Below are 22,642 nucleotides of genomic sequence, written 5' to 3' on the forward strand. Positions count from 1 at the left end.
TTTATTTAAATGATGAAGCAATCCTGAGATGAAATAACAATAGGAGGACAGCTTAGCATGGGGAAGTTTCGCCCGAGGCCCCCAGTGAAGGCTATTGCCAGTGATGTCCAGCAATAGTCTTCTCCATTAGATTTAGGGTTTTTCTCCCTTTGTTAAACTGACCCTTAGGGGGGTATTCAATTGACGGCGGGATCGCCGAAAATCCCGCGCTCTAAAAATATTACCGGTAATACGGTAATCCTCCGCGTAAATACCGTTAATACGGTAATTTTCTTGCTGGATTTCAGCCAGAAATTACCGCATTACCGGTAATATTTTTAAAGCGCGGGATTTTCGGCGATCTCGCCGTCAATTGAATACCCCCCCTTAGAATTGAAGATAAAAATGTTTTTACCTCATTTGTAACCAGAGCACCATTACATTTTCTCTTACCAAAATTGCAGAGCTAATTGCAACATTTTGAGGTCAAAGAGAGACACAAATAATACAACTAATAACTGTGGGTATTGTGAGAGTTCAGGCCTTTTGCTTGGATAGGTCTCCTGGTGGCTGTCCATATAGTTTGTTCTGCCTTTCCCATTTCTACTCTCTCCAGCTTACTTACCTGGCTATTAAATATTAACCTCTTATTTTACATATCTTCAACGCTGTCAACCTTTATAATGTTCCGGAATATTACCTCACTCTTTTGTCTCAGGATATAGGCTTTCCAGATTGCATCTCCCTTTAATCCAATACCCTTTTCCCCTCTTTTTTTCTCACCTTTCTCTGTCTTTTCACTCTGTAACTTTATGGGGTATAAATACTGAACTGCGGGTTTGAAAAAGTGGAGATGCTGACTATAGCAACCAATCAGATTCTATTTATCATTTATTTAGTATATTCTACAACATGATAACTGGAATCTGATTGGTTGCTATAGGCAATATCTCCACTTTTCCAAACCCGCAGTATAGTAAATATATACCTATGTATTTTAAGCCTGCACCCCTGACGCTACCTTTCTTGTCATGTCTATCTACATACTACAAGTGTTTTAATTTATACCACTTTCATATTGCCACCCCTGCAATTTCCCGGGATTTTCAAGCTGGGATTTTGCTGTGTCACAGAGCATCCCAGCTCAGAGTCCCCGTTCACACTGCAACTTGGACCCAGTAACTTCCTGGATAGACCGTGTTCACACTGAACACGAGGCTGCCGGGGTCTCCCTGGCAACATCACAAGAGGAGCTCTGATTGGCTCCTCTTGTGGTGATGATTTTGTTATTTATTTATTTTACTTTTCAATGGTGTTTGGTGAGACCTGGGTTGAAAAACACTGCAGGCGACCCGGGACTGACATGGAAATAAACCCTGTAAAGTCCTGGGTCTAATCCCTGGGTCATCAGAGCCAGGATTTTGCACTAACCCCCTTTCACACTGAGCCCTGACCCGGGTCGTCGGAGCTCGTCCCTGCAAAAACCCAGGTTTTTTTAGGCAGTGTAAATGGGCTATTTTGCCCTCTAAACTTCTCACAATTATTTCTCCCTGTTTCCTGTAACCCATTTACTGCCCTCAGTGTTTCCTCCTTCTATTGGCCCCAGCCTCTTCCCTTAATATGACACTAGCAAATCAAATCTAACAGTAACTTATTATTTACACAATATATATATAATCACTATGTCATCACAATCTAGTATCTGGAACTGTCTAACCCAGGCTTGTCTAACCTGCGGCCCTCCAGGTGTTGTGAAACTACAAGCCCCAGCATGTTTTGCCAGTAGACAACCTGTTGATAGCTGGAAGGGCATGCTGGGACTTGTAGTTTCACAACACCTGGAGGGCCGCAGGTTGGACAGGCCTGGTCTAACCAGTTGTTCTTATTAATACAAATAAATGGAGGCTTTTTCCTTATGGTGTTACAGATTTATGTATTTATTGTATATGTATTCAGCCTGCTCCATTTCTGCGATGCTTCCGTTTTCATATATGGGCCCCCTGAGCTGCTGCTGTTGTAGATTTTAAGTGTATGTATGAGTTCTGGGTTATTGGGTTACCTTTATTAGAACAGCAAATAAAATGCATTTTGAATAGCAATGGAAATGCTCTTTGAGGGGATAATAATGGAAGCAGTAATTGTTGCATACATTACCTGCATGATTATGTAAGTATTTGCAAGGGGGTCAATGAACTATATTTTTAGTGCATCTTCCTTTCCGATCACAAAAGAAAGGACTGTGGACGAGCACATGGAAATAATGTTGGATCTATAGATTTAGGCACTCATGTTGAGTTGAACACAGTTTGTGTTTTTTCATGTATAATACACTTTTATACTTCTGCGCAAACCACTATTTCCGAAACTAGCAATGTATGCCAAAAACGCAAACTGTGTTCAACTCAACTTGAGCCCTTTAATCTCAATTAAAAAGGATTGCAATTGTTTATAATCTTCCTACGAGTAGAGGAATACAGTAGCGGCAGATTGGGTGATCATCCTGTGGGCCAGCAGCCTGACAAATTTTGAAAGGGGAGGTGGCTGAGCAAGGATTTCCCTTCTTCAGCAGCACTTATTCTGCTGTGGTGACTAGTGGAGAAGGGTCAAAGTACTGCAGTTCGCTACACAGCATCCTCACACTGCTGCTCTATGAAATAGGAGATCTGCACAGAGAATAATCGTTATCACCGGTGTTCTGCTCAGAGAAGCTTTCCACATGTAGCAGTGGTGGGAACTACTGTGAAGAAGACAATAGGCCTCCTCCTCCGTACACTGGATATGTTAGGAAACCAAGGGAAAGAGAAGGATGGGAGGGCTTGGGGCATGAGATTGAGGAGGGAGTATATGGGATAAAGAGACAGTGGGGAGGACATGTGTCATATTTGCCCTCTCCACTTTCCCCATCTCATTCTCCCCTTGTGACGTATGACACCACCCATCATCCCAATCTCACATATTGTATGTGAGTGGGGGTGATATGTAACATAGGGTGGCAGGGTGTGACAAGAGGATGGGGGCTTGGTGTCATATGTAACAAGGTAAGCTGGGGGGTAGTGTCACCCAGGAAAATGGTGCATATGGCAGGATCACACACATTGTACCTACATATGGCAGAATGCGTAATTCCTATGTAATCAACATTTGTGTGTTGGGCGGTGGACCATGACCTATGTACAGCGCATGGTCCCAGATCATCTTAATCCACCACCTCCTCCTACAGATCATAAACATATCATCTATTAAGCCCCACCAACAGATAAATAAATAAACACAGGTATATGGTAATTATACTGTTCCTCCAACTAGCCCATATATATATACTTGCAGAGAAAGAAGCGACTGAATAACCCACCATTGTCTCTGTTGTCTGTGAATTTGTAAATAGAAATAGGGGCTGATGATGAAAGACACCTTCAGTGTACTGAGTTTGCTTTTGCATGCACCTTCCCTCCCCAATCTTGCCTATCCAGGCACAGGAGGGCTTAAGTGACAGAATCATGCAGGTCTGCATAGGTGCATATCCATGCGCTTACTTTCCGGGCATGTGCAGAGTGATTTTACACAAGATACGCTACAGAAACTGGTGAACATCCCACTCTGCATCAGGCCCATCATTTGCAAATATAAAATACTTACACTCTAAAATCTTGGAGTTCTAGTAGTAGTTCAAGTTATAAATTAGCAGGTGTGCTGGTGGAGGAAACCTTTTTAAGAAATGTCTTCGATATTGATTTCATGAAAACTATTAGATACATCTACATTTTTCTGTGTCCAATGAAAAAAAGTTTGGACAAAAAATCACTCCTTTTTTTAATTATGTAGGTAGAAATTGAACATATCTCTAAATAAAAGTATTAGTGCATTCTGGGTGGCATAATTTATTGCTAAACAGACATATAGGAGGCTCAGAACTATTTTTATGTATGTTAAGTGATCCATATATAACAGGTTTCTGGGGATCTCGTGCAATACTTCTAATGACATGCAATATGCATCTTCCAATGCAGCTTTGCAGGAAAGCGCATTTCTAGGCGTACTTAAATCAATATAAATAAATTCTTCAAACACTCAATAGTGACACATGCACATTCACTCTGTTGATTGAAAAGATAATTGAAACTTAACCGAGCTGTATTACTATTACATTGACTATACCATCCATAGTCCATAATATATATATATATATCATGTCACCTTTTGGTGGTCTTAAAAAAATAGGGTAATAATTATTTACGCATATTAATCCATGCCATTTATACTTTGTCAAATTGTATGCACAGGGTTGCCTTCAATTATTTGTATACACATTATTTCTTATTACCATCTACAAGTAAGGACTTGACTAATTTGTATGGTCATGCTTTTGACCTCACAGGAATGTGTAGTAAAGAGTATGGGTGAGTGCTTAAAACATTATCTGATTCCTAATTGACTTTTAAATGTAAAATGATCCACTTCTAAACAAAACAGGCATGGAAGTGAACCATACAGCACAACATAATATGTACATTGATGGTAAATATGCAGGTAGCGGAGCTGGGCCAGTGCAAGGTTCTTCAGCGCCTTATGCAAAGTTCAGCCTGCTACCCCTCTTCCCCCCAATACCCACTTCCCAGCCAATCACACACTTCACTTTTGTAAAATTAAAATAATAACTCTTACCTCTTCTTGGCTGGCTGGCAAGACTGCAGTCCAGATGCACTGATGTCCAGATGTACTGATGTCTGATGCATAACGCTGTTCAGGCTCCACTGCTGCACAGGGGAAAACAGAGGATTTCTAGAAGGGGTTCCAAATGTTAAATCTCAGAACAGAGCAAAAAAAATAGCGGCAATAAGTCAGCAACAGACACTCTGTTTACTTACCCTATGCATACTGATCACTATAAACACATCAACCCAACTTATCACACCTGATACACACTGATTGCTATACACAGGTCAAACACCAATTTCACACACCTGGTACACACTGACATGCCCCCCTGCTCATCAGCTTTTCCCTCACATGCCCCCATACCCATCATCTTTTCTCACACATGCTCACCAACCTTCTTTTCCATATCACAGATGCCCCTCTTTTCACCAGTGTGTACCACATTACCCCTTCTTTTAACCTGATTTTCCTCCATTGCTGTCAGCTACACAAGAGTATTTGTATCAGCCTACGTCCAATGTGTAACATGTGAGTGCTGCAATCACATGACACTCAGTTATGCAGCTTTCCATTAAAACTTTCAGGTGCCCCTTTTGATGACCTTGTGTCAGGCGCCGTCTCTGACACTTGGGGCAGGAGACGGACGCCTGCACCTTCCAAGCAACCACGTCCTGTTGCCTAGCAGCGGGACGCTATCTCTGCTCACCTGTCTGCAGCCAGCATGTGTTACCGCCAAAATCTCCCTAACCCTATCAGGAGGCACCTTAGGGTATATAAAGTAGTCTCTGACACATGTCTAGTGCCAGAGTATTTGGTCTTCAGCCTTGCTCCAGCATTTGTTCCTGTGTTGCTGTTACTTGGATTCTGACCCGGCTTGTTTCTGACTTCTTCTTCGGTTCCTGATTCTGGCTTAGACTGATATTTGGTATTGACTCGGCTTCCTGACCATTCTCCTGCTTCTGATTTGGCTATATCCGTTCCTCTGGTTGTGACCCGGCTTGTTGACTACTCTTCCATCCTGCATCCTGGTGGGCTATCACCGCTGCCTCAATTGTTACCTCGCCAGCTGACTGATACTGAGGGCCGCGACCTGCGCATCTCTTGCAGCGAAGTCCATACCTCCTTGCGGGGGTTCCTGGTGAAAACCAGGGGCGTGATAGACTCCGCGCCTCAGTACTCAGTAGCGCCAACTGCTGGCAGGTATCATCGATTACACAGAGTAATTCTGACACCTTGTCACCATGGAGGTAGTAGGGGAGTGGATGCCTCGGTGGTGCCCCAGGCAGCTACCTAAAGCTGAATATATGGTAGCACTGGTCCTAGAGAGGAGCACTTAATAGCGTTCAATAATGTTTGGTTGCTTAATTAATTGATTAAATATTTCTGGGCATAATATTTGACATGCATGTACAAGATCTTGATGAAGGTGGGAAGACCCATAGAAACATTTATATTGTACATTAATAAATAAGGCTTATTAGCAAGGATTCCTTCAATTGTTTATTGAATATTATGTATCAGTCCCATAGACTTACTTGTGTAGCATCAACCATAACCTGAAACAGAACTGAATCCTCTCTGTTCAGATTGTCATGAAAAATGGTTATAAACTTGACTGTCTATATCAAGTAACAAACACTGTAGAAGAATTTGTCCAGAAAATCGCTTGGTTTGGTTTTTTTATATTTTGTTCTCAATGGTGCAAATCTTAGTAAATGGCCTTCACTTTTTAGAAAAATATGTTAAAGTGCATCTGTTGCCTACAAATAGCCCTTTTGTCTTAGCTGACCAATATTCATGAGTGCCTCAGATATTGCATTTACTTGACGTGCTCCATGAATATTTTAGGGAACATTCAGGCAAAAACTTACCCTTAGTTTACATGCACACGGTGTAAATGAAATGTAAGTTTGGACACTTTGAATCAAATGTGTTTTTCTCATGAATTTACATGATATAACTACAGAACATTTTGAGATACAATTGTTTCACTAAGGAGATGTGTGAGCACTGATTGTTCTGAATTAACAGATAGTTAAGGTAATTTTAAATAGGTAGTAAAACTAGCACAAGCCTTGTGACCATTCAGAACCAATCAGAAGTCTGTTTTGAAAGCTGGAGACATACTGCAGTATAATGCCTCTAGTTTTATTTTCCTGTCATCTTCTGTTCTCATTGTCCCCAGTTCCCACTGTCTTCCTCATGCCCTCCTGCCTTGTCCACTATGCCACTCATATTCCCCTTTCTCCTTGAGGCCACTTTAGGCCTCATTAACTGACCTCATCTCCCTCCCTCTCTCCTCGTGCCCTTTGTCTTCCCCGTCACCTGCCGCCGTCTCTCTCTGCTACTGTCTGCTCCGCCCTCCCTTAGCCCCTTCTCTGTCTCCCCTCCGCCGCTACCTCTCTCCGTGCTGCCCCCCCTTTTTCCCATCTGACCCCTTCCCTCCTCCTCTTCCCTTCCACCCTCCTTCCTTGGCTCTCTTATCCCCCTTGTCCTTCGCTCCTCTCTGCCCCCCTCCGCCTCTCTCCCCCCTCACTATGCCCCCTTGTTCACACGCCATTCCCATTCTCTCCCGGCGCCCCACCCCCCCCTCTTCCCCCCGCCCTCCCCAACGCACTGCCCACCTTGCCAACCTCATCCCCATCTCTCCTCTTCCCTCTTTCCCCCTCTCCTGTGCCCTCTGGAATGCTAGATCCGTCCGCAACAAACTCACCGCTATCCATGACCTCTTCTTGTCCAACTCTTTTAACCTTCTTGCCATTACTGAAACCTGGCTCTCTGACTCTGACACTGCCTCCCCCGCCGCTCTCTCCTATGGTGGCCTCTCCTTCACCCACTCCGCCAGACCCGGAGCCCGTCAAGGCGGTGGTGTGGGTTTCCTCCTTTCCTCTGCCTGTACCTTTCGTGTCATCCCCCCTGAACCCTCTCTTTCCTTCTCCTCCTTTGAAGCCCACTCTATTCGTCTCTTCTACCCCATCCACCTCCGCGTCACTGTCATCTACCGCCCCCCTGGTCCCACCTCCCTCTTCATTGACAACTTTGCCGCCTGGCTTCCTCACCACCTCTCCTCTGACCTCCCCTCCATCATCCTTGGCGACTTCAACTTTCCTATCGACAACCCCACTGACCCTGCGTCCATTAAACTGCTCACCCTCTCCTCCTCCCTTGGCCTCACACAATGGACCTCTTCCTCTACCCACTGCCTTGGTCACTCCCTCGACCTAGTCTTCTCCTTCCTCTGTAATCTCTCTGACTTCTCCATCTCTCCCTTTCCTCTCTCCGACCACCATCTTCTCTCTTTCTCTCTCTCTTCCTCTCCTGCCCCCCTCCCCATGCCCATTCCTACTCAATCCAGGCGCAACCTTGACGCTCTTGATCCTACCACTCTGTCCTCTACTCTCGATACTCTCCTTTCTCCCCTTTCCTCCCAGGCCTGCCCCAACCTGGCGGTCTCCCTCTACAACCTTACGCTCACCTCTGCTCTCGACGCCGTCGCCCCGGCCCATTCTGTCAACCCCCGTTGCTCCAAACCCCAACCCTGGCACTCCAAATTCACCCGCTTCCTCCAAAAATGCTCCCGAACGGCCGAGCGACACTGGAGAAAATCCCGCTCCCTGGCTGATTTTCTCCATTTCAAGTTCATCCTATCTTCCTACAGCTCCGCCCTCTCTCTCGCCAAACAATCTTTCTTTAAATCCCTCATCTCCTCCCAGTCCTCCAACCCCCGCCGCCTCTTCGCCACCTTCAACACCCTCCTGTCCCCCCCTCCCCCTCCTCTACCCTCCTCCCTTACCGCCGCTGACTTTGCCTCCTTCTTCTCCTCTAAAATCGAGGCCATCCGACTTGAATTCTCCTCCTCCCCTCCCCCGCCTGCCCCCCCCACTCGTCCTCCCTCTCCCCCCAGCCACCAATCCCTCTTCTCCTTCCGCCCCACTACGGGCGAAGAAGTCCACTCTCTCATTTCATCCTCCCCCCCATCTACCTGTCCCCTTGACCCCATCCCCTCCCACCTCCTCCGCTCCCTCTCCCCCACCACCTGCTCCCACCTCGCCCACCTCTTCAATCTGTCCCTCTCCACCGGTATCTTCCCCTCCTCCTTTAAACACGCTCTTGTTTCCCCCATTCTCAAGAAACCTAATCTTGACCCCACCTCTCTCTCCAACTATCGCCCCATCTCTCTTCTCCCCTTTGCCTCCAAAATACTTGAGAGACTCGTCTGCAGCCGCCTCTCCACCTTCCTCTCTGAGCACTCCCTCCTTGACCCTCTCCAATCTGGCTTCCGCCCTCTCCACTCCACCGAAACTGCCCTGGCCACAGTCTCCAATGATCTCCTTTCTGCTAAGGCCAGGGGCCACTTCTCCCTTCTCATTCTCTTGGATCTCTCAGCGGCCTTTGACACCGTTGACCACCCACTCCTGCTCCACACCCTTCAATCCTTTGGCCTCTCTGGCTCCGTCCTGTCCTGGTTCACCTCTTACCTTGCTGACCGTTCCTTCTCGGTCACCACCTCTGGATCTCTCTCCCCCCCCCTCCTCCCTTCCAGTAGGGGTCCCCCAAGGCTCTGTTCTCGGACCCCTACTGTTCTCTCTTTACACCTCTTCCCTGGGCAAACTCATCAGCTCCTTTGGTCTCAAGTACCACCTTTATGCGGATGACACCCAACTCTACCTTTCCTCTCCTGATCTCTCTCCCTCCCTCCTCTCCAGGGTGTCCGACTGCCTCTCTGCCATCTCCTCCTGGATGTCCTCTAAATTTCTCAAACTTAATCTTGCGAAAACCGAACTAATTGTCTTTCCTCCTGCTCATTCCCCCTGCCCTTCAGACCTCTCTATCACTGTACTCAACTCCTCTCTTTCCCCTGTTCCTCAAATTCGCTGCCTCGGTGTCATCCTCGACTCCTCTCTCTCCTTTGCCCCTCACATTCTCTCACTTGCTAAATCTTGCCGCTTCCAGCTGCGCAACATCGCGCGCATTCGGCCCTTCCTTTCCCAAGACGCCACTAAAGCTCTTGTCCACTCTCTTATCATCTCCCGCTTAGACTACTGCAACCTCCTCCTTACTGGAATCCCCCGCTCTCATCTCGCCCCCCTTCGCTCCGTTCTCAATGCTGCCGCTCGGCTTATTTTCCTTTCTCGCCGCTCCTCCTCTGTCTCCCCCCTCTACCAATCCCTTCACTGGCTCCCCTTCCCCTACAGAATCGTGTTCAAGCTCCTTACACTTACCTTCAAGGCCCTCTCCAACTCCACCGCTCCCTACATCTCCAGCCTCATCTCCATCCATGCTCCATCCCGCCCTCTGCGTTCGGCCAATGACCGTCGCCTCTCTTCCCCCCTGGTCACCTCCTCCCACGCTCGCATCCAAGACTTCTCCCGTGCTGCCCCACTCCACTGGAACCAGCTCCCCCGCTCCATCAGAACTTCACCCAACTTGTCCAGCTTCAAACGGGCCTTAAAAACCCACCTCTTCCTTATAGCCTTCCAGTCCCCCACTTAACTGCCCTCCTTCCTGTCTCCCACCTACCTTCCTCCTCGTCGCTCTCCTCTCCCCCCCTCCCCTCCGTCTTTGCCTCCACTCTCCCCCTCTCCTCCTCCTACCCTTGCGTCTCTGTCCGTCCTACCCTCCCCTTAGATTGTACGCTCCTCCGAGCAGGGCCTCCTCTCCTCCTGTTCTCCACCACCTTAACTCTGCTCTCCAGCTCCTTGTCTCTTCTGTGAGGCCCTTCTACCCCTCTAGCTACCCCGCTGGGGCTCTCGCCTGTCATCTAGCTGTACTTTGAGCTTCTGAGTTACTGTGCTTTTTGTTAACTGTTCCGTGATGTCTCACCCTGTACTGTATTTCTGTCTGTCCCTGTACGGCGCTACGGATACCTAGTGGCGCCCTATAAATAAATAATAATAATAATAATAATAATGATGTTGCAAGTAGTTTATTGGGTGCACTGTTAGCATGCTCCTGCCAGTACATGGGATGATCACGCTTATAATTCTCCATACAAGCAGAAATGAAAACTGATTTCATGCAAGCATGTAAAATGACAATGAAGAAGACATTTTACTATTGTAACACACAGTGAATGTAAGATATGTGTTTCTTTAATGTATAGTTTGTGTTTATGTGAGAGGTCTACTTTAAGAAAAAATTGTAAATTATAGTATCCATGTGCTGGGGTAGTGACATTCAGGATACTGAATGTTGTACGAAACCATAAGCACTAAAATCCACAAATTATTATTCACAAATTGTCTATTGCTGTGTTTTGCACCCGATATTTAGTTCTGCAACTTTTCTTTTATAGATTCCAATTGTTCATATTTCAAGTTCTTCACTACTGGTGAAAATGCACTTATATTTCAACGGGTCACGCATAAAGGTAAGTTACATTCTTCATTTAAGATCATTTGTTATCAAACATGTATTTATATATATATATATATATATATATATATATATATATATATATATATAAATAAATATGCACACATTGTACCATCCCTATACATGAATATATTGTGGCAAAGGGAGTGATTTGCCACAGGCCCCTAAGAGAGGCAGGGCTGCAAACAGAGTTACACATTTGTACAACAGTGCACCCAGTTTAAAGATACACAGGTGGAGGATATATGTGTGACAAAATAACAGCATAGAGTGTGATTTAACTTACATATTTTTAAGTAGTTTAGAGGTTTCTTTCCACACCTAACAGTAGCTGTGTCTGCAGTGCGACTAATCAAGCAGAGCACTTGAAGAGAGCTCCTCTATAAAGACCAGGTGGGAGTGTCACCTGTCCTTCAAACTCGGGCTGTGGGAGTAGTGCAAAATATGTAAGCCTGAGTTGTTCATTATGCAGTGAAACCAATGCTGAACAAGTTGACCATTGACTAGTTTATGATATGATATCATAGCAGCCTTTTGATAAATGTGCCACAGGAGCACCGAAACGGCCGTTGGGTATTTTATGATATACACTATCATGAGCTTTATTCCATCAGTGCCAGCACAAGATGAGTATATTGGAAAATAATTATCTGTCTTTTTTGACTTGCTGCTATGGATGGTATAATGGAACAGTTTCATAATGGACTTTAAAAGTAACAATAAAGTTTATTTTTATACGGAGTGCTGGTTTCCAGCCTTGTCTGGATAGGAATTTATGTGCAACTTATTGAACCTGTCACCCACAATTAAGTTTTTGGATGTGTTGTGTGGCTCTTCATGAATGTGATGTAACATCAGATCGGATGGTATTTAATAGATGTATAACTTTTGTGTGTGTGACGCTTTATTTTTGAATTGCTTGGAGTGCACTTAGAAATGCGCTTCTCTGTGGAACACTTAATTTTAATGGGATCAGTTTGGCGGAGAAGTGTAATTGCAGGTGTATTCGCCAACTGTAATTAAAATGATGTACAATGCCCTGTGTAATATAAATAAATAAAAAATAAATATTTATCATGCTCCCTATTCCCAATCCACAACCAGCTTGGGCTAGTTTCCATTACAAAGGAGAGATCACAAGTGTAGGGATCCACTACTATCACTCATACCAGCCCCAGTTTGGTATGACCAGGGCTGGTGACTCTAGGGTGGGCAAGAGAGGGCCGCTCTTCCCACCCTTCTATAACCCTGAGCTGCAGGGATTGGGGTAATTATTAAGATTGGGGCCCCTGTAGTGGTATCTGTGAGATTCAGCTAATTTTTCCAAAAGTAAAAACAATAAAATAATAATAAAGTTGGGGCTGGTTAAGGGCTGGGAGGCACACTGCCAGTTTCTTAAAAATTATTTATTTTATGACAGTACATTGTATACTCATTCAAAGTATGTGGTGAGACCTATTCTCTTACAGCTCTGAGTGCATAATTAAAGTTATTTGGCAGAAGGAGAATGTTCGGGCACAGCAAGAAATACCCCTTAAAATGTACCCTCTGCAAAAAAAAAAAAAATTCTGCTTTGCTCCTCATAACAATGTGTAATGGTACGCTTCTTCTGTACTTAAAGATATGACCTCAGCACTCTCCAACACACCAGCCTGTCACATTGACAGATATCAGAGCGTTAGCCAATGCTCGTATCTTATCTACTCTGTGTCCTGATGCATTTTTTACCAGTAGGTAGTTTCTTCAGTAGTAGGTTGCATACCTTATTTAGACCTCCGTCACTACATCCAACGCCTCTCTTTTGCTTGTGTAAACGTCTGCTCCTCTGCAAATGCAGCCCATTTGCTTCATGAATCTATGCACCCCAGTGGAAATCTAGCCGTATTTGCACAAATTGAGTTGATCCACAGATGTATTTGTGCTATGGACATTTTATCCTTCATAAATTACCTCCTCTATGTTTTGTGCTTCTGGGGAACAGAGGAATGCTCTGCCACCATTTTGATAGAACATTTATCTACATATTCTTGAGCTCCATGATAGAAATATTAATTGTACAGTTGGGAACTACATAAGTACTTTTTGTTGTGAACAGTTAAACCACATTGAAATAGTAGAGGAAAATAAATAAAGTATTATCACCATAGAGCGGTGATGAGAAACAGTTGACCATGGACATGCATGTTGACTGCAAGGGGCTCACCTGTAGCTCTCCTGGGCAAATGAGATTTTTTTTAGCCTTGGTCATTAGTCCTATGCACTGGCAAAAGGAGTGCACACAGCACATTCAATAGAGTTACAAAATGCCTTCCTCAATCTTGTAGCTTCAGCATATTATGCTTGTGTTCTGATATCACCATACAGCAATGATGCAGACAGTTATTGCTAAAGCATTTAGAATTCGCTATACAAGCATTCCTTCGGTTGTGCAGGTGATCAAAGACTGTGTGAGTTCCTTTAAAATGATCAGTCTATCATGAGCCTGTATGACGTGTGTATGACAAAGGGTTAATCAAAAACAACCACCTGGTCTCTTTTAAAAACTCTCCCTGCAAATGTTAGTGTGTGGGATACCACACAATAACTTTTGCCTTACCAATTATGCTGCTACCAAAGTTTTTTTTAAAGAGCTGACAGTCTTACTCAGGAAGCTTTCGGTTCTCCCTTCGTATAAACTAATCTCTCACAACTTACTTTAATCAGAGTTATCATAAAACATATGATCTCCCCTAAGCCAGAGCTACCATACACCAAATGACCTTCTCTGTTTCAGCTATATAATGTTCTAATACCAAGCTTAGTCTGATATGTGAATTTGTAAGAACACAGAAACATGAACTTATTAAGTGTAATTTAATATGGAAAATAAATCCACAGCACTTAAGATAAAAAACAATTAACAAAATGATATACAAAGATATAAAACAATAGTTTATTGTAAAATAAAAATGAATAAACAACAGAAAATGGTAAAGTTATGAATGATCAATTTTCTGTCTGCTAGGAGAGCATGAATTCAATGGAACACCCCTCAATATGAAATTGGCTTCCAAAAGTTGCCTATCGCTGCCTTAAATAAACAATAATGTTGAGTGATGCCAGAAAAGAATGGTAGAAAGAGAACTTAGTTTTTAATACAAGAGATTCATGTGATTTCTAAATATGAGAATTTAAGACACTACATTCATGTCATGGCCCATATCTAACCACATATTATAATAGTTGTCCAGTCTACTAGAAAACGTATGCAATATCTTTTCCATGGTCATAAAGTTTCCAACCTTAGAGATTCACATCTAGAAACTATGACCAAGAAGAGTCTAATCATCTTCAAGTAGACAGTACATGTATTTTATTACCACCTTTGTAGAATATCTTGTGTTCTGTACAATCTTGTATTTTAGAGATAAAGAAAGCATAAATGTGTGTATATTAACTAAATTCCTGTGTTGTAGCGTACATGTTCAGTCTGTTTCTTTAAACAATTTCAGAGAAGACCTCTTGAACTGTATTGGGGAGGGAGTTCCATAAAGAGAGAGGGAGGGGGGGAGAGAGAGAACACCGTGACAGAATGCTCGAGTGCAAAGAAATGAATACAGTATGGGCTGAAACTGATCGGAGACCACGGGTTTGGGTGTAAAGGACCAACAGTACTTTCAGGTAGTCGGGCCCTCGGTTATGCAGAATCTTATATTTTATTTAGAATCTCTGGCAGGCAAATATTTCAGGCAGTGAAGGGTGGGTGTTATGTGGCATGACCAAGAAGTTAGAAGATTTTGGACGTACGAGTTTTGTGTAGACCACTAACGACTGTTATGCCAAAATAGTCTTCAATAAATCTTAGTTTTTCCTGCTCAGTCCCAGATAACATTATTAGAAAATTTCAACTTGGATTGTTTATTTAGTTAGAATTCAGATTAGTGGGAATATCTTTCACACACAAAATGAAGCATAATTCAGTTTTTACTGCTCTGTCGCTGTTCAGGCATTTGACATTACATTGTTGTGCATTTGGCATTAACATGGTGGGTTAGAACAACAAAAACAAATATAAAAAGAAAATCAATAGATCCCTATTTTAAACTGACATCCTAAAAACAACATTTTTTTTTTCTTTTGTCTTCTTCTGTCTAGTTATAAAAAGGTTTTGATTCCTGGGTGATTGGTGCTGAAAATAGTCCATGCTGAAATTGTCAATACGTTATGGACCTCATTTATAATCGGACGTAATGTGCGTCTAAGATGTGTAGGAGTGGGAGTGTGCGAGAGCTTGGTAAGGTATTACGAGTAGCATGCAACCCCAGTTGCGTCCCACTCAGTAATACCCTACCGAGCTACGAGTATTTCGTGCAGCTAGCTAACTATTGCGCCACCTAATTCCTGCCGCACAGTTTTAGCCCTTTTTTTGACGTGTGATGCGTCAGCGCCTTACTGCATCTAGGATTTACTTACAGGGTCATACCTTCACAATTCCGCGTTCCGCCCTTTTCCTCATAGCAAGCCGCAAGCTGTCGCAAGTGTTAATGGCGTCCAAAATGCAGGCGGATATGGTGCTTGCTGCACACGCATGATAGTGGTTTTTTTGGTCTTTGCACCTAAAACGGACTTTGCGTCTGACTCTGAGGTCCTATATGCTCATCTATCCTAAAACATTCCCAGTTTTCACGTACAAGCTGCTTCAGTACATGTAGTACCGAAAGCTGCATTTACTCATGACTTTCAGGAACTTAAAGCAAACAGGAAGATTTAAAAAAAAGAAGGCTGAGTGTGTTACCCTAATGTGTTTATCAATTTTTGGATTCCACTAAGGTCAATAAAATAAAGACTTACATTTTGTCTAGGTGACCCCTTAAGCCCTAACTTGGGCTAATATTTTTTTTATATTTAAATTAACATAATTTTTTAATATATGCTCTCTTGGTGCAATATTTATATAGTTTCCTTTGCAAATAGTGATCACCCAAAAGACAGAAGATGGTGGGATGTTAGCCCTCTTATGCAACTCTATGCCACTGCTTATGGAACCAAATGCCTTCATACTGTACTTCTTTTTATAATGCAAATCAACTATATTTATACACATTTATTATTGTAACTTTCTTCCCATCTCTGGACTTTGAAATGTCTTAATATTATTTTACCTAATTTAACTGCTAAATGTATTTATGTATGAATGTGTGAGGAGCACATGGTCTTACAGGAAAAACTGTGTGTTGTGTGTCTGTGTATGTGTGTGTGTATAGATATTGTCGAAGATCAGGTTAGGGTTACCGTCTGCTGGGGTAGACGGCTGCACTTCGCATACACCAGCCAAGTACATCACACCAGTCCAGTGCCGTGGTTCCAAGTAACCGCAGCTGGTTTTATTTAGCAGCTCCCAAAAATAAACAAAACATAAACAAAAGTCCTAGCCTGTCTGGTTTCTGACTAATATAACTTGGTAATAAATTGCAGTGTCTCTCAGCAGGCATCTGACCCGCTCCCCAGGTAGTGAGAGCCTGAGGGAACTGCCTAGAAGCTTTTTACCACCACCCCACAGGTGCAACTTCTGATTTCCAGCCTACCAGCAGAGTGTCTGGTAGGTTGGAAGCCCTGGAATGGGTTTGATGAATGGAGCCTGCCCTTCTCTCTCCATTCATAACCCCAGGGACCTTTACAAGGGCATTTTCTACAGCTGAAAACACTCTATGTGAAGCTCTTTTCTAAACACAAATTAACTCCCTGGTGTTTTAAAACACACAAGACAGAAACCTGGGACGTATACTGTATATCTGCCTTTAATAACTTTTCCAGTGCTTCTGTCACAATATATCTATCTATCTATCATGAAAATAAAATGCTATACAGCACTACCATGTATTTTCTAAAGTAATAATGTTTCCCCCGTGTAGGCGAGAGCTTTTTGTTTGCCTGAGAAATTGTAATTTGGGTTTGATAGAAGAAATTAATTCATATATTTTATTGTTTTTTTGGCTATAGGTACTCTGGGCCTGCAGAACCTGATGGCTATAATATGCATTAATTTGTGTACCATTATTTGAGATAATGTTATATTATTTTAGGGAAGTACACTTTAATATGTGTGTATATGTAGTTCAGCTCTCCCATTCATTATATGTCATAGTAATTATATAAAACGTTATTCATTTTCTTGTGTGGTATTTAAATATTTTTCTTCCACAGATCTAAATATTACTGCAGCTGTTCTATCTCTATTGAGTATAACTCTTATGGTAATGGGATCAATCTGTATTACTATGGTCCTGAGCAAAGGTGTTGAGTTTCTCCTGAAGCCTGCATCGTTCTTTTTCATTCTCTCTGGTAAGGAAATAATATTTTATTCATTTATATTAAAATGGCTAAAAACAGATTAACCTTGCAATAACCTAGGTACAATTAAAGGAGAATTACTATCTAATTTGAAATAAAAAATGCTCAATTTGTAATATAAAAATATATTTAGATATATTTTATTAGTGTTGCTAATGGGAGAGTATGTCTCCCCCTAAGCAGTATGTTTGTGCTCAAATCTTGTTAGAAGGGAGGCACAATTGATGGTATCTAGTATTAGAAGAAATATCTTGGACATCAGGTACCAGTGTCTAGCCATTTCAGTAGATACAACACGAACACCCTACATAGAAATTAATGAAAACATTTAATTCTGGCTTGGGATACATTTACATAGCAATTTTTATATATAGATGAAATCCCATAACTTCACTCATGTTGACAGAAGATTCCTCTGGACCAGATGTCCTGCATGGTGTCAAAGATACGATAGAAGTGTATCAGAAAATTGTTGTGTCTGTTTATGACAGTGAGGGCTGTACTGAAGTAAAAAGGTATAAAGTCTGGTTGTGTGGCCATACCAGCTACCGTTCTTCTGCACATTCTGGCTCCAGGTCCGGGCATAGCATACATGTTGAATGATGAATCTTCTGGTCACATTCTCACACCTATTTGACTTACTCCCATAGATTATTATTATTTCTGGCAAAATTTCAAAAAGTATATTGAAAAATGGCATTACAACTCAAAAACTATAACAATATAATTATGGTAATATACCACAGTTACTTATGTACCATACAAATATTATATAATCTGCTAGGTAATGTAATGAAAGTTATAAAATGACAGGTTTTACCTAAGGATGAGCGAGCTCGGATTCCGCTTATCCGAGTCCACCTGAACAGTGCGGATCCGACGGGATCCGAGCACTGTTCGGGTACTTCCGGCCGCCAAAGGAATCCGAAACGAGGCTATGACATCCAAGTCTCGCGTCGGATCTCGCGATACTCGGATGTCATAAATACTCACCTTCGGCCGCCATCTTCATTTCGCCTGACATCAGGGAAGAGGGAGGGTGTGTAGGGTAGTGGTGCTCCTGCGTGATCAGTGCTCTGTCCTTGCTGAGTCCAGTGGTGCTTTATGCCTGTGTCCAGTGCTCTGTCCTTGCTGAGTCCAGTGGTGCTTTTGTCCTGTGCTCTGTCCTGCTGAGTCCAGTGGTGCTTTTGTCCTGTGCTCTGTCCTGCTGAGTCCAGTGGTGCTTTGGCCAGTGTCTGTCCTGCTGAGTCCAGTGGTGCTTTAGTCCTGTGCTTTGTTGTGCTAAGTCCATACAAATGTTATAATTATTTAAATGTCTTAAAAATTACTAAAAAAAATTATTTTAAAAATTATACAAAATTAATAAAAAAAAATAATATTTAAGCAGTTCTAAAGAATAGGTACTGCAATCTATATTACATTTACTACGTTCATTGTTTAAGCAGTTCCAGAGAATAGGTACTGCAATCTATATTACATTTAATACGTTCAATTTTTAAGCAGTTCCAGATAATAGGTACTGCAATCTATATTACATTTACTACGTTCATTCTTTCTGTAGTTCAAAAAAGGAGTAACTGCCGATTCTATTAATACTTTATTTATTTCAGTAGTTCCAAAAAATAATAAACTTCCATTTATATTACTACGTTCTTTGTTTTTGTAGTTACAAAAAAGAGGAACTGCCATTTTTATTACTACGTTCTTTCTTTCTGTAATTCCAAAAAAGAGTAACTGCCATTTTTATTACTACGTTCTTTCTTCCTGTAGTTCAAAAAATTAGTAACTTCCATTTATATTACTACGTTAATTGTTTGTGCAGTCCCAAAAAAGAGGAACTGCGGTCTTAACATCTATGTTGGTTTTAGACGTCCATCCGGTGTCCGCCATCTGTGCAGTGGAATTCAGACCTGTTGAGGGTGATATATTGTGGCCCCGGTACCAAATTAGGTACCGGGGCCACTCCACTACGCAGTCCAGATAGATGCGTATCAGATATTTAACTACATTCAGTGTTGGGGGCAAATCCAAAAATAATTAAAATGCACTGTCATGATCGAAAACAAGAGGTATTGACACGCTAGAACTCCACCCTCTATATGCTGCAGAGGATGGAGGAGCAGCCATATGTGCAGTGGAATTCAGACCTGTTGAGGGTGATATATATGTTATGCATTAACCTGTCATAAAACATGGATGCTTACAATGTGTCAACGATGAATTTTAAACCATGGTTGCCAACTGCTCCTGATTGCCAAGTACAGTCTCTATTCCCTGGGAATTTTTGCTCCCAAGAAATTTTTTTTTTTTTAACTCATTGTTCTTGTTCTCTGTGTTGTGTAAATATCGAAAAACTGGATTAAAAATGTAATACTGTGTTTTAGTAGGGACTCGGTTTTTCATTGCATTCAGGCTAACACAATTAAAGGGTGGGAATGAGGCAAGGTTCAATTTACCAGTTCTGCTCTGAAAAATCTGTACTAGATATGTGAAATGTGAAGGAAATGTATGTTCGGCTAAATCTTGTTGTGACTTTTCTCGTTCTTCAGGTGTGTTTGTCCTGATCACTATGATGATATTTCGTCAGGCTGTTGGCTGGCTTATGGCAAGCAATCAGAACGTACAACTAGAATATGAATACTCGTGGTCTGTAGCATGTGCAGTAGCAGCGGGAGCCATCTTGATATTTGGAGGAATATGTTGTTTGCTCCTGGTTTTGCCATCTTTGCCCAAAAAACCTTGGGAATACTGCATGAAGAAAGGAAGCAGTTCATAAGAAAATAAAATCGAGATCGTTACTGCCAAATTTTCTAGCATGATAGCTAGAGAACGATCAATAGTGGCCAGATCCCCAACACTAAAGTCCTTTGCAAGATGAGGACAGTTTTTTGTTTACGTCATTGTATTTTATGCACCTGATTCAGAGTAACAGTCATCATTCAGACTGTAGGAGTTGTGGCAATTGCAAAGGAAGAGGCTTCAGCAGAAGGACAAACTATTTGTTTCCTATTTCGGACTGGACGGTTCATTTTCCCCTTTTGTAAATAAGCTTTATAGTGTCCAGAACCCTATCAATGTATTTTATTTGGGGTTGGGGGAGGGTTATTGTATAGAAACAATATTCATTTTTTTTGGTGTTATATTATATTGTACTATTAAAGGTTATTTTTATTCTGGTGAGTGTTTGTATTGAACTGTACTAACATGTAAGCCGTTCATTGCAATTTTCAAATCGCAAATATTTTGTATATCCATTTTGGAAATATGACCAAGGATGCTCTTTGCAATGTATTTTATGAGCCAATGGGATTTACAAATACTTGTTTTGTACATCCAGGTCTCAATGGCTTATACACTTTCCATGATATCAGTATGAAAGAATTTTAAACTTGGCTGTAACAGTTACTCATACCATGATGTTTGTGCTTTTAAATGTAGACTGTCCTAATTCACCCGTGGCTTCATTCAGTCAGCGTTTTCTAACACTAACCATAGTTTAACAAACATTTTAACACTGCACTACCACCTAGTACAAAAATGGCCGTGCAGTCCCCCTCCCCAGTCAGAACCCTGGGGCTGCTACATGTCATTTTCCCTGAGGCTTTGCCAGTTCTGTATTATAAATAAATTCTGTTAATCACCTTTAGATAGCAGAGGAGAGGAAGTGTGAGCAGGAAGAACAATCACAAGCCACAATATCTTGATTTTGGCTACTAATTAGTCTATCCAATCACCTCCCCATGCCATAAGAGGAATTGAGGAGCCCTGGGAAAGCGGCTGCATGGATCAGTCTCTTGAGTTCTGGCTTATGGTAAACCTACACTATTGCCTTTAACTAGGTCGTAGTGCAGCTTTAAGTCATATTTGCCAACTCTCCCGGAAAGTCCGGGAGACTCACGAAATTCTGGTCAGTCTCCTGGGGGAGCTGGCATTTCTCCCGGATCCAAGATTTCACCGAGAATCGCGTCATTTGATGCGATTCTCTGTGAATCACGCCATTTTGGAGGGCGGGAGGGGGTGTGGGAGGCCAATCGTGTCATTTTGGCCCCACCCCCTGCAATGTACAGCACATTTCCGCGGGGGGCAGGGCCAAAATGACGCGATTGGCCTTGCCCCGCCCTCCAGTCACGCCCCCAACTCCCGGAAGCAAGTTTCCGGGAGTTGGCAAGTATGCTTTAAGTATATCAGAATCCTTAACTATAGAGGAAGGGCCCCTTGCTCCATGTATGCTAATGCTAAGAGCTGCTGGCAGTACACAAGCCCATGGATAGCTTACACTGTTGTAGCTTAAAAATAACTCCTTACCACCATTCATTTATCTCTTTTAGTTCTTTCATTAATGACTGTGAAACCAGTTCAGTTTACATGAACATTTTTTCCCTTTGAATGTCCAGTTTCCTAAACTTTAGAGTAAGAGTCACCAAGATTCTGAAAGCACAGACCGTTCATTGCTGTTTAATAATGAGAGGAGTTGTAACAAGGATTTGGGGAAAGATGCACTGACAGAGGAGCCGAACTCTGTAACTCACTTGAAGCCTGCACAGTAAACACTGCAAAGTGGGGGTCCAACATTCTGCAGCATTACACTTCTACTGTTGAGAGACAACATGGACTTAAAATAGGATCAACTATTCTTCAATGTTTATGTTGTTTGGTATAAAGGGTAAAGCTGCCATACGTTTGCAATTTAACTGTAAAACCACTGTAAAGATAAATAAATACAATTGGAAACAGACTTCCAATAAGAAATTACTTGCAAGAATCGATTTTGTCCTAAATATGCAGATATTTAAGCTGTCACAATAAATGTGACTTTAAAGCGATTATTTGTCTATAAGTATTAGTTTTCTCTGCCAAATATTTCAGTACAGTATGTATGCTATATGTACGCATGTAGATGTCTCTGGAGGTCAGATACAAAGCACACTTGATGCACATGGTAGAATGCCATGGTTGTGCACCAGTGCTCCTGGATGGCATGCCCAGTGGACATGAAGATGATCTCTTAGCGCCTGATTTTGAGTTAGGAGCAAAGCAAATAAAAGAAGCAACTTTGCACCTAGATAAAACATGTTGCAATGCAAAAGGTACAAATTGACTTATTTTTTTGCACTCAAAGAAAATGCTGGCTTTGTTTTTATGTAGCAAACAAATACTTGATAGCTTTATTTTTAGTCAGAGAAAAAGGAAAAGAGTAAATAGAGGCACTCCGGTCCCTAAGAGAATAGTATCAATTAAAACGAAATTTTATTGAATTCTTATTAAAACATCAAATAAAGCGGCGAAATATTAATAATCGTAT

At 42.2% G+C, this 22,642-nt stretch overlaps 1 protein-coding gene across 1 annotated transcript in view; it reads left to right on the plus strand.

Annotated features, from left to right (window-relative positions):
• Positions 1-22,092, plus strand: part of CACNG6 (calcium voltage-gated channel auxiliary subunit gamma 6) — a 99,839-nt gene extending 77,747 nt beyond the window's left edge. Inside the window, exons 2-4 of the mRNA XM_075189846.1 lie at positions 10,931-11,005; positions 17,194-17,331; positions 19,890-22,092. Coding sequence (XP_075045947.1) covers positions 10,931-11,005; positions 17,194-17,331; positions 19,890-20,116 — 440 coding nt within the window. The 3' untranslated portion in view covers positions 20,117-22,092. The remainder of the gene's footprint in view (positions 1-10,930; positions 11,006-17,193; positions 17,332-19,889) is intronic.
• Positions 22,093-22,642: the final 550 nt, after the last annotated feature.

This window comes from Mixophyes fleayi, chromosome 11, assembly GCF_038048845.1.
Source record: "Mixophyes fleayi isolate aMixFle1 chromosome 11, aMixFle1.hap1, whole genome shotgun sequence".
Lineage (NCBI taxonomy): Eukaryota > Metazoa > Chordata > Amphibia > Anura > Limnodynastidae > Mixophyes > Mixophyes fleayi.